This window comes from Perognathus longimembris, chromosome 2 (assembly GCF_023159225.1).
Source record: "Perognathus longimembris pacificus isolate PPM17 chromosome 2, ASM2315922v1, whole genome shotgun sequence".
In the NCBI taxonomy this organism is placed as follows: domain Eukaryota; kingdom Metazoa; phylum Chordata; class Mammalia; order Rodentia; family Heteromyidae; genus Perognathus; species Perognathus longimembris.
The window spans coordinates 74,016,157-74,029,207 of NC_063162.1; the positions used below are offsets into that span (position 1 = coordinate 74,016,157).

Consider the following 13,051-nt stretch of genomic DNA (forward strand, 5'->3'; position numbering starts at 1 on the left):
TAAGAACCATTTTGTGCCTCTGTATGGACCATGACCGTCACCTGGTAGCTTTTTCCAGCCCGATCCTGTGTGGGTGGCAACTGCCTCTTACCTGTCCACAAAATCTGTGTTGCCTCTTCTGGAAAACCTCCACACACACTTCCAAGTCCAGCCCAGTTGCTCTCCTCTCTTCCTGCCCACCATGGCACTGAGCCTCGGACACCTTCCCTACTAGTCACTATTTCTGAGTCCCCAAGTAGAGCGAGCTCTTTGGAAACAAAGACATCATCTCTTGATTTTTTTGATCTCTTGACATTGGAGTGTTTTACTCCCTGGCCCTCAGTTTCCAAACATGTAAAACAACCAAAGTAGTAATTAACACACAATAGTGAGGACAAAGTGAATGAGCATAAACCATCCAACCAGCATCTAGCCATCAGGAAAACTGTTAGTTCCATGAAGCAAATGTAAAGATCACACCTCACAACCCACAGAGTGTCCATGTGAATTCAGATGATCATAGTGTTGTGTTGGATATTTGGTGTTCGTGGACCTGAAGTGAGAAGTCTTTCAAGGCAATGCTCGGACACAGAGGTACAAGCATAATACTTGAGGAATATGGAATTTACAAGCAAACTGCTTTGGGGAACATGGAAGGTACAAGCAAAATGCTTTGGAGAAGATGAAAGGTACAAGCAAAATGCTTTGGGGAACACAGAAAGTAATCTACATCTACAAGATCACGGTTTCCTGCTGCCATAACAAGAAGGAACTGTGAGCCTCACTATAGTCTAGTTTCTAACAATGACAATGACCCTTGGAGACTCAGGAAGAACACATATGAACTTCAATATTCATTTAATGGAATGAAAGGAGGGCCCACATAATTCTAGATAAACTACACACCTTAATTATAGGGGAGACTGGGCTACATGAAGTATATATGTAGAATAAAATAGAGGGTGAAACATAGAGTAATACATGGAACCTCCAATGGCCCAAATTTAAGAGACAGAAAAACAGGCCCAGGGAGTATGAGGTGATCGATCATTTTTCCCCTTCTCCTTCCCCCAGGGGCAATATCTAACAAACAAACAAAAAGCCAGGTGCTGATGGCTCATGCCTGTAATCTCAGCTACTCAGGAGGCTGAGATCTGAGGACCATATTACAAAGCCAGCCCAGGGAGAAAAAGCATGTAAGACTATCAGCTCCAATAAACCAGCAAAAACAACCAGACATATGAATGTGGCACAAGAGTACCAGCCTTAAGTGAAAATAAATAGATGGATGGATGGATGGATGGGTGGATGGATGGATGGATAGATAGAAAAGGGACAGAACCCAGGCCCTGAGCTTAAGCCCCAATACTGGTACCAAAAAATTTAAATAAATTTTTCAAAAGCTCCAAGTGCCAAGTGTGCTACATATAAGGCAATGTGGCACCTGTCACTGAAGAAGGATTCTGGGACGCAGTGGGGAGCACACCCCTCTGGGCTTCCAGCCTCCTCCTGTGGCCACAGTGCTGCAAGCCCATACCTGAGTCTGTGAAAAGCAGTGTGCAGGTCTGAACTCACCAGCCTCTCTCTGGCAGGGCTTCAAGCCAGCAGTGGGCAGCACATGACAAGCAAAGACACTCAGGGAGACTGCAAGAGGAGCTCAGAGCATTTCTCACCCACCACAAGAGGAGGAAAATACCTCAGGAACATATCTCAACTTCTACCAAAAGGGGAGGAAAATGTCCCATGAGCGGAAGCAGAGAGCAGGGAGAAGTGGGGGGCCGAGTGGGGGAAGTGTGGGAATGGCCCAAATGGATAAGACTGAGGACAGGTGGTGGTAAATTTTTAAGGCCGAGACAGCAAATTAGTGTATCACTATCTCTCCCTCCTCACTTCTGTCCTCTGAGGATAAAGGGATCATAAGCATCCCCAAGGACACATCCATCTACAAACCCAGCTACGAATACCTATCCAATGGAGCCCTTCCCCCAGCCCTCCCCAGACCCCCAGGTCTCCGTCCTCCTGGAACAGAACCATATGGATACAACAGACGTGGCAAGTTGGCTCCCTGCTGCCCAGCAAAACCAAAAAACCTAAACATTGATTTAATGGTACGAGATCCATACAACAGTTTCAAACAACATGAAATTCCTCAGGCATACTGCTGTTGCAAACTATGAAAGAATATTACTGTGTTCTTCCACTTCTGTACAAATGAAAACATACATAAAAAATTACATAGATATGCAATAAAGTAGAAAAGGGCTGGGAAAGACACAATAAATTGATAACAGTTGTTATTTCTTAACAGAGCGAGTGTTTTTCTTTTTTACAGTCAAAAGGACTTTTTCCCCCTTTCCTGCTCAAGTGTTTCAGTAGGAAAATGTATTAATGTAGTGGTCATCATCTAATCAAAGCTAAAATTAAATACAATTATGCTAAGAAAAAGAAAGAGGATAAGAGAGAAGTTAGAAAGGAAAACAGTGTCTCAACACCAATGCGGAATGGCTGACCAATTTGGGGGGTTCAAGTACTCCCACTTCCATGTGTCCCCATAATGAAACAGTTGAGAAAGACTTCTGATAGACATTCATCAGCATGTCAACATCTGACTTTGATTTTCTTGGCCATTATGGGTTGTCTGGCTTTCTTTCTTATATCATCATTCTAACCATGTGAACTTTCCAGAACAGGAAGAGAGCAAAGGGTCAGAGAAAAACCTTGGGCTTTAGGCTACAAAGCACAAACTGATTTCCCACCCTGAGGGCATGCTGACTAGACAGATGCTAGGATCACAAAGTGAAGGGTCTCATTTCTCCATCAAGAAGCCAACTCCTTCTTCCTGTCCTCCCTTCATCTGGGGGAGAGCATCTCCAGTCTCAGTCAGTCTCAGGGTCTCATTGGAGACTTGAACATGTGGACTCAGGGACCCATGCCCAGAGCTTCTGATACTGTACTTGTTCCTGAAAACCTAGGCACCACCTAATCTGTCTCCATCTGTCAGGAGCTCTGTGACACTTGGAAAGGCACTACATCATTTTTTATGCACATGGGAGTGGTGATGGGGTCTTATAATACAGAGTGAGGCACTTCTGAACATTGTCAGCTGTTATCCTGAAGTGGAGGATGATCCTGGTGACTGGCCCATGGTCCACAGCACTTGTTAAACAAGAGACAAAAACCATGAACAGATACCCAAGGGTCACTCCACCAGTAAGCCCTGGCTATTGCTCCATCCTGTTAGCAAGACTATCTTTCCCTTGCCTGCTGAGGACAAGAAGGCTCTTCCCCAGCTTTTCTGGTCACCTCCTCCCTGAAGAAAGTCTGAGGGATCCACACCTGCATGTGTCATCTAGGGCAGGCATAGGCTGTGTGCACCTCTGCAAGGGTCCTGAGATTCTGTCTGGGGGACAGCTCTCAGAGCTGCATTGGATAGTACCTCTATGCCCAGAGGCCTTCAAAGTGAGAAGGCCCATCTGCTCTGCAGTCACCAGGTTGGCCAGTCCATTTCTCGGCTAGTAAAACTCCACTGCATATTGTATTTTATATATTACATATCCTAAATAATTTAATCTGATAAAATTTGTCCACCCTGAGACATTTTTGCCTAGACAGCACTCGATTCTAATAAAGTCTATCAGCAAATGTCTGTGAATCACTGAATCACATCTCTGAATCACTCTCATTAGGGAAGAAAAGGCAGGTGAGTATAGGAGTGTGTGGAAATGCATAAGAGTCTCTAGAAGCACACTGGAGTACATAGGAGTGTATAAGAGTGCATCGGAGCATATAGAAGTACATAGGAGTGTACAGGGGTGCCTATGTGCATCTAGAAGTTGATAGGAGTGTATACAAGCACAAAAGAAATGTATGGAATTGTATGAGTGAATAGAAGTGCACCAGAGTGCATAGTGTGTATAGGAGTATGCAGGAGTGTATAAGAGTGTATAGACATGCATAGGAGTGCATAGGAGTGCATAAGAGTATATAAGAGGGCACAGTAGTGTACAGAGGCTTGTTGGCAGACTTTGTAAAATATCCAACTGCTGCTGCAGGCTTAGAATTTCTGCCACACACTAAGGCCCAATTGCTCTATTTCCCCGTGCAGACATGGGATACTAAAGCCTTTGAAGACGTTGACCAGTTCTCCTAGAGAGACCAAAGCAAGCCTGGCCTCCAAGTTAACTCCAAGGTCTATGGAACACTTCATGCTCTCCTCAGCTCTCCCTTAGTCTGCTCTTTTTATCACTCATGATCTTTGGCTCCAGCTTCCTGTCTTTATCCTTACCATGGCTAAAGCCAATGGTAGAACCAAGATGTTCAAAATACCCAGTACTGCTCAAACTTTCCCACAACTGAAGCTTCTGCAGCTTCTAAGAGCAATACACCCAAATAAACAAAGATATGGTATCCTGACATTAAGCTGAAAAAAGTAAAATAAAATAATACAATATAAGCAATAAGATATCAATCATGTAAACATATGACATGAAAAAAATATAAAACAAAATAGACCAAATAGTATTAACTTTAATGTTAATGATATTAACAAATATCAATGATTCTTAACTTCTGCATGGTGCTCAGTCCTCGCCATAGAGACATGGTGCTCAGTTCGCACCATGGAGACATGGTGCTCAGTTCTCACCGTAGAGACATGGTGCTTAGTTATTACCATAGATACACGATGCTCAGTCCTCACCATAGAGACACGGTGCTCAGTTCTCACCACAGAGACACGGTGTTCAGCCTCCCATCAATTTTGGCCCACACTGTTATTACCTGCATTTGACAGGTGAGGGGCCGGTGGAGTGCACACCTAGATCACCTCCCCATCACATGATGATCAGCAGCTCCTCCTGTGGCCACCATGGACATTTGCACAACATGGAGGCTTAGGACAACAGAAATGGACTAGCAGAAGCTAGGAAGGGTAGGGTGGCAGGAAAGTAAAACCAGCTTAGTGTTAGACAAAACGGTGAAGGTCTGGTATCATGTAGCACAGTATGGGGACTTGATTGACATTAATTTATTGTATATTTCAAAGCAGCTAGAGGAAAAGATGTTGGATATCCTCAACATAGACAACTGGAAAATATTTTAGGAGATCAATATGCCAATTACCCTGATGTGATCATTAAACATCATATACATGTAAAGAAATACCATTGTGTATGCCATAAATATACATAGATATGATGCATTATTTAAAAATAGTAATTAAGCCAGGCACCATGGTTCAAGCCTTTACTCCTACCTCTCAGGCTACTTCTGATTAGAATCTTCCTAGGGAGAACTGTGGTTTGAGATCAACCTGGACAAAAATGTTCTGAAGACTTCAATCTGAACCAATAAAGAGCTGAGTACAGTGGTGCATAGCTGTCACCCTAGCTATGCAGAAGCATAGATAGGAGGATTGTGGTCCAGGCCAAGCAAGGCCCTACTAGAAAACTAATGAATGCAAAAAAGGTGGGGTGGGTAATAAGCATGAGGCCCCAAGTTCACAACCCAGTAGCAAGGGAGGTAAGGGGGGACAATTTTTAAAAAGACAAGAATTTATCTTCCTTTAGTCCTGGTAAGTGGAAGCCCCACATCAAGCATTGGTGCCATGCTCCATCTGTGTGCAGTGGGGCCTCCCTTGAGCCTCCCGCTGTGTACCTTCTCCTATGCCTCTCTGGTCCCCGGGCCCAGGCCCTCTCCTCTGTCTGTCTCCTCCTCTCCTCATAGAAACGCCAGTCACCCAGCATTTGGGGTCGCCCCTAGCCGGTACAACCTCTTCATAAGTGATGATGTCTGCAAAGTTCTAGTTCGGGAGGAAGTCCTGGTCTCTGCAGTTCCCAGCAGCCATGAATCTGGAGGAGTGAGTCTCTAGCCAGGACCACTGGGCCTGCCTGAGCAGCATGAGCCCTGAGTCCACATCCCACGCTCCTGCCCTGGCATGGACTGAAGGCACCCCCGAATGACGTTTCCATCTGCAGGCACACCAGACACATTCAGACCCCAGTCCCAGCTTTAAGTAACAAGAATGGAATAACCAAGGGGGCCATGCAGACAGGACGAAAGTCGGGGCTGTGGGCACTGGTGGTCTTGGCCGTGGCCTTGGCCAAGGTGGGAGAGAAGAAAGCCTGGAGGAGGGCCACATGCCAGCAAGTTGGGAACAGCACGTCCCAGACAGAGCATGAGCACTGGAGAGCACTGGGCACAGAGGCCCAAGGAAGGCAGTTGAGAGCTACTTCAAAGACAAGCAGAGGAGGTGAGATCTCATTTGGAAGGAAAGAAAACTTTAATAGGGACCAAAATGATAACATTTGGGTTTAAAGACTCATCTGGCAGAAGAAGGCAGGGTGAGTGTGGAGCCTGGAAAAACTAATTGTTGGAACTTGTGTGTGTGCATCCATGCATGTGCATGTGTGCATGTGTGCGTGTGTGCGTATGTGCAAGAATGTCTAGGCATCGTGCTTAGAATTAGTCTTAGAAAAACGTCTGAATATGCTCATGATCACTGTACTTTCACCCCTGCCCCAGGGGTCCCCATCTCTCTGTCTTTCTGTTTCTCTCTCTGTCTCTCTCTCACACACACACCACCTCCTTCCAAATGCGCATTTGTACCCCATCCAGAAGCTGAACAAAATAGGTAAAAGAAGATGTGATGAAATCACCTGACACCAGGGCTTGGGGAGGACCAGCCGCGCAGCCACCCTTGCCACCCACCCGCCATCGCCTGCACACCATCACCCACCTTTGCAGTGCTCACAGCAGGCACCCCTTTGCTTCACAGCCAGGGCACAGTCTCGGGCCAGCATGGGGCACTTTTCTCTCTTACAGGTCACTTCTTTATTCTGAGCAAAGAAACAAAAAAGAAGAGAGAGAAAGACTGGAGACATTCAGAATGAACTTCAAATAGAATCACCCCAATCCTAACCAGTAACCAGGGACTGTGGCTTCCTCTTTGGATCCTGCCTTTATTTCTCCCAGGAAGCAGAGACTGCCCTCTCTCGCCGCCCCCCCCCCCTCTCTCCAGCAGAGCCGTCCACACAGGATTTTGAGCCTGGATACTTTCAAGATAGGAGAGAGGATTTCAAAAGCCTTTCCTCTAGAAGACAGCGTTGCCAGAAAACCCAATGTGGAGGGAGATGCTTCCTCCAACTCCATCCTCAGGTTTCTTTTCAGGACACGCTCCAGAAATGATAATATTTGTGTAAATCACAGTTTGGCCGTTTTGGCTACCTGGGCCAGGACTGCATCGTGAGAACAAAAATATTTTCTCATGGTCATCCAACAATCCTTAATAGAAGAGTGTATTAAAATGCAGGAATCTAAAGTTCCAACTCAAATAATGGCAACACTGAGCACTGAATCGGCTCAGGAAGAGAAAAAAATAATATTCACCATGCCAAAGAAGAGACACCACACTCAGTGTTTGACAGTCCGGGACAGCTGTGTCACATTAGCACTTATGCTAATGAAAGCAGCCAGGGCCTCTGCATCTTCGGTTTTTATTCTGTGAGGTCAGCTGTTAAAATGTCTCCGGGAAGATCCAAGTGCGATGTGTGTGCGTGAGGACACAAGGCTCTGTGCACCAACTTGTGTGCACGGTGGTGCCACCAAATCTGACCACAATCTGCGATTTCACTGGAGCTGCTTCGCCCCACATGCTGCAGCTGCCATTCTTAATCCTCTAAGGTAAATAACTACCATGAGCCCAGCCTGACAGATCAGGAAACTGCCCCTGAGGCACAGTGCTGGAGGCTCCTCGCTCCTGCAACCCTTCTTGCTGAGAAGGATGGCAGTCTGGAGGCCCCAGCCCAGAAAACAGGTTCTCAAGACCCCATCTCAACCAATGCAAAGCTGGGTGCTGTGCCCAGCATCTCTTGTCCCAGATACACAGTAGACAAAGTGAGGAATATCAAGATTTAAGGCTAGCTGCCAGCCTTCCTCCCCCCACCCCACTCCCCCCGCAGGCAAAGGCTTTCATGAAACCCCATCCCAACAGAGAAATCTGGGTGTGGTGGCATGCTCCCATTACTGCTACCTGCTTCCATACCTGATGCCTAGATGGGTTGCAGAATAACAATTGACCAACTCTGCCCACACTGAGCCTTGAATGTGTCTGGAGAAACCCCAGCTCAGCCCTGACCATGAGAGAAGATTCACAAGCATTTCCCAGCATGCTTCAAGGTCACCATGCACAGGATGCTCTCTCACCATCTCTCCAAAGTCCAGGAGTCTCAAGTCCAGTCCCACTACTCCACCTCATATGCCAAATAAAGAGACATGGCAAGCTAGGAGCCAGCAGCTTACACCTGTAATCCTAGCTACTCAGGAGGCTGAGATCTGAGGATCACAGTTCAAACCCAGCCCAGACAAGAATGTCCATGAGACTCTTATCTCCAGTTAACTACCAGAAAATCAGAAGTGGAGATGTGACTCAAAGTGGTAGAGTGCTAACCTTAAGCAAATGAGCTCAGGGACAGCACCCAGGCCCTGCGTTCAAGCCCCATGACAACAGAGAGAGAGAGAGAGAGAGAGAGAGAGAGATGAGCAGAGGGAGAAAGAAGAAGAGGGGGAAAGGAGAGAAAAAGGGAGAGAGGAGGAAAGGAGAGGGGGAGGACGGAGGAGGGGGAGGGAGAGGGAGAGAGAGAGGGAGAGGGATGGTGAAGGTCAGAGAAGGACTCATTTCACAGCAGCTATGGAAGGCTGTGCCACACATCTTCAGCCAGTAGTGTGGACAGTGTGGACAGTGGCCTGCGGTGAAGTAAGAACAGAGCAGAGAGTGAGAAGTGGAGGTCACAGGTGATCTAAGTCCCTGTGGGAGCCTCTGTGATCCTTTATTACTGGAACAGAACAGGACCTTGGGGACCCCTGAGCTATAGGCTGTTTCTCTTTAAGTTGATAAGAGGAAGAGAGGTATCCATCTTGTCAATCCACAGGTATCTAGCACTTTCAGGGCTGCCATGGGTGGTGTTCTGTTTTTCATTTACTGGTTGTCAGGGTAGGATAGAAGGTAGTGTGTTCTTTTCCTCCCTTCCCTTTTCTTGTCTTCTGTTCGGTCCCCCTCCCTCTTCTCGCTGCCTCCCACCCCCACCCCCAACCCCAGGTTCTTTTGTTGTGTTGGTTTTAGAGTCTATGTAAACCAGTGCCTGGGGAGGCTGACCTTATTTACTTCTCCTGAAGCTGAGAGACAGCAGTCTCCTCCTGAACTACACATTCAAAGGCCCCCTAGAGTTCTTAACAAAAGGGTGGGGGGCTCCTACCCTGCCCTGCAGCTCAGATCTGATTCATCCAAGGACTGGTTCCCAGGCGATCATCAGAGCTCCAAGGAGGTGGCTCCAAGTCGACTTGGAGCATCCCCTGCCCCAAGAGAGCTGAGGACTGCAGGAGCTCCCAAGGCGCCTTTGAGAACAGACCAGGCGCTCTGGCTCCAAGCCCTCGAAAGGACTCCCCTCACTCGCTCTTCTCATCATAGTGATGTTGGTACCAATGCCAGTTATGTCATGACTCCCAACTTTATGTTTGCAACTTTTCTGAAATCAAAAACATCACCTAGTCATGGTCACAATTCAAATCAAAGGCATACACTCTATTTAAATGCTTGATACTATCAACCATGCTCCGACTGTGCTCCTTTCAAAGGCAGGGAGAGCAACCACGGGGGTCTACTCTGCCTGGTATTATTAGCTCTGTCTGGCATTAACTGTGATTTTGCTTTGCAAGGCATAGATTCCACAAGCTAAGGTGGGGCACTGACTTTGCCACCCTGGGAAGGCTAGGCAGTGAAGGTCCTCACAAGCAGAGTTTCTGTTCCTACCATGTTGTGGCCTCACTCAGTCAGCAGACTGCTGCAGCCTTAGAGAAAGACGCCCCAGTGCATCTCCTCTGCTAAAGGAGGAGCCCTCCGACACAGAGCTTGAGCTCTCAGGGCAGACAGAGGGGTGCGAAGATGTGATTTGGGATCTGATTAATGGGAAAGCACACAAGATCTTAACTATAGGAACTCTCTGCTAAATTAGAAACCTGGACTCCATGACAGCACCCAAGAGTCATAATAAATAGCTTGTGACTGCAGTCCAGCACAAGAGTTATTCCAACCAGAGAGCCTGGTGTGGGAGAACCTTTACTATATGTTTCGTAGTTTTCATCCCTACTGATTGCACTTGGTTTGTTTTATATGAGATCAGAAGCCACACTGGCGTCAAAATGACACATCTGATATTGATGTCTACAGGTGTCTAGTTGGCATGAATATGGAGCTACGTTTAGAGTCACAGTTCCTCAGAGGAAAAAGTTAAAATCCTCAACTCCATATGTGAATCAGCAGACATAGGGTAGTGAAGACTACTTTGATTCCTGGATTTTGCCAAGAGACAAAACACTTCCTGGTAGCCCCAAAACTCCCCAAGGAACAGCAGGGGGTCGCATCCCCTTCCCAGATGAATAGCATGGGGGCAGGGGATAACAACTCCCCAAGACTGGCCCCTCAAGTGCTATGGTTTATTGAAAAAAAAATCTCATAGTGACTCATATGTCACTTGTCCAAGCTCTGTGCTGACAATGGTATGCACTTGCCCACCCCAAATTCCTCCTCATCGCCGCCTGACACCCCAAATGCTGGCTCGGGAAAGGGCCCCAAATCAAATGAGAGGCAGCACATCTGGGACACAAATAGAGGTCTGCAGTTAAAAACCAGCTTTGGGACTTCCCAGGAACTCCAAAGATAGCCTCGAACAAATAGATGTCCCTGTCCTGAGACTCGGGGTAGATTTGGGGATTCTGGGGGTCCTTTGCATGTGAAATGAGTACAGTCTGCCAGGAGGCACACACGCAGCTGCCACAGCCAGCCGTGGGAAATCCACAGACATCAGCTGTTACCAGAAGAGGTGCTGATCAGATACTGTCGGGATAGGCCAGCAGTCACACCTCTTTAGGCCAGCCTGGCATCCTATACTCTTCCCAAATTCCAGATGCAGCTGACCCAACCCCCACCCCTGCCAACACCCCCTCCTTGACCTGGGCAAACACTAGTCATAGCAAAAATGCACTGGAGGAAAAGGTCAGAGAGGTTCTTAAAACTCTGCCTAATCAGTAACTAGAAGTAGCAAACCTCAGCACATCTTTCCACCCCAGCCTTGCCCCCCTCCTCTGCTGATCACTAAGGGTCACCACCCAGCAGTTCACCTGAGGCTAATGGAGTCTGTCGCTGTTTGAACTAATGCCTCCTTTCCAAACGGTGGACAATGGACACACTAACTCTGACCAAAAGCATCAAAACCCAACCACAGCTTCTGTCCACCCCAGCAAAGGCCCAACATGCAAAAAAGAGGGCCATGGGGACTGGAAAAGAAGGGGGGCGGGGAGCAGTCTGCAGCTAGCTTGCTATGCTACAGATGAGCCACTAGATGGCAACACAGAGCTCCTGGTTCCAGGAATCCATTGTTGCCCTGGGTGGGGTCCCAGCATCATTGAGTCTGGTATGCTCTCTGGGATCAGGGAAGGGTGGAAAGAGACAGAGGTCAGCAGAGCATCAGTGTCCAGTGCTTCTGCTTTCTCTGAAATGCTCTTGACATTACCAGCCAATGTCTTGAAGCTCTGATTGCCTGAGGTTCTTCCAGAAGCAAGCCTATTGAAGAATAAGGATTCTTATTCTCCACTTGACCTATCATTCATGCTGAAAAGAAAGCCTGGAGATGGAAACACAGTACCTCACAGATACTGTTCTTCCCCCAGGTAAGAATGTCTCAATGGTGGCAGGCCAAGGGAGCAGCATCTCCCTCCATTCCTTTCTCCTGTTAGAGCAAAGCCACTCATTTGGCACACAAGCTGCCAGGAAAGGTGGCTCTTGTCTCTACTCCTACTTAATCAAAAGACAGAGATCAGGAAGATGCAAGTCCAAGGCCAACCAGGCAAGACAGGTTAAAACTTCACCAATTTAAAAAAAAAATCAGTTACAGTAACACACACCTATCATCTCAGCTACTTAGGAAGCATAAATAAGAGGATCAAAATCCAGACTAGCCTATTTGAATAAAAAAACAACAACTACAAAGCTAGAGCAAAAGGACTAGGGTGCTGTTCACATGGTAGAGTACCTGCCTGGAAAGCACAAGCCTTAAGTTCAAACCCAAGTACAGGGGTGACAAAATTCAAGTTCCAGGGGCTGGGGATATGGCCTAGTGGCAAGAGTGCTTGTCTCAAATACATGAGGCCCTGGGTTCGATTCCCCAGCACCACATATACAGAAAATGGCCAGAAGTGGCGCTGTGGCTCAAGTGGCAGAGTGCTAGCCCTGAGCAAGAAGAAGCCAGGGACAGTGCTCAAGCCCTGAGTCCAAGCCCCAGGACTGGCCAAAAAAAAAAAAAAAAAAAAAAAAAATTCAAGTTCCAGATACTCTTTCAGAAAATGAAACCGTCTGTGAACCTGTGATTTTCTTTCTGCTCAATGGAGCACACAGGCCAGGTAGCTCCATCAGAGGCAATGACAGGCAGAGGTGCTTTTGCCTTCCTAAATTAAAAACACTCAGCATACCCCTCCCTCCTACTCAGATGCACACCCCTAGTCATTTCACCATGGAGGTCTCTTATTTGAGGGAGGGGCTTATGGAATTTGCAGCAATCAAAATGTCCCATTCAGGCTGGGTGAATTAGCTCATCCATATAATCCCAGCTACTTTGGAGGTCCAGGCAGGCCTAGATACAAGCTCTTGTCTGAAAAATAAAGCAAAAAGGGTTGAAGTATGACTGCAAGTGGCCTGCTAGCAAACCTAAGGGCCCAAGTACCCCCTCACACACAAAAAAATCCCCCACTGAACTCAAATATCCATGGCCCTGAACCCATATTCATTTATCCCCACCTCCTGGGCTGCTCTCTGTCACCAGCTCCACATGCCACAGGAAGGAGTGAGCTCACTATGTTGGAACTATGGGAAGTGAAAGGGCTGTGGGTGGGTGGCGGAGCGGGGGCTGGAACACTCAGCCCATGTGTCCCTGCACTCCATGCAAGGTGCCTACATGCCTATATCCAGAAACATCCGGGACACTAGCAGGTCAGGAAAACACTCAGAGCCACCTCTGCCCCAATC

The 13,051-nt window shown here is 47.3% G+C and overlaps 1 protein-coding gene across 1 annotated transcript in view; it reads right to left on the reverse strand.

The window, feature by feature from the left end:
• Bmper (BMP binding endothelial regulator) overlaps positions 1-13,051 on the reverse strand; it is a 213,671-nt gene that overhangs the window by 178,039 nt on the left and 22,581 nt on the right. Inside the window, exon 3 of the mRNA XM_048339482.1 lies at positions 6,716-6,815. Coding sequence (XP_048195439.1) covers positions 6,716-6,815 — 100 coding nt within the window. The remainder of the gene's footprint in view (positions 1-6,715; positions 6,816-13,051) is intronic.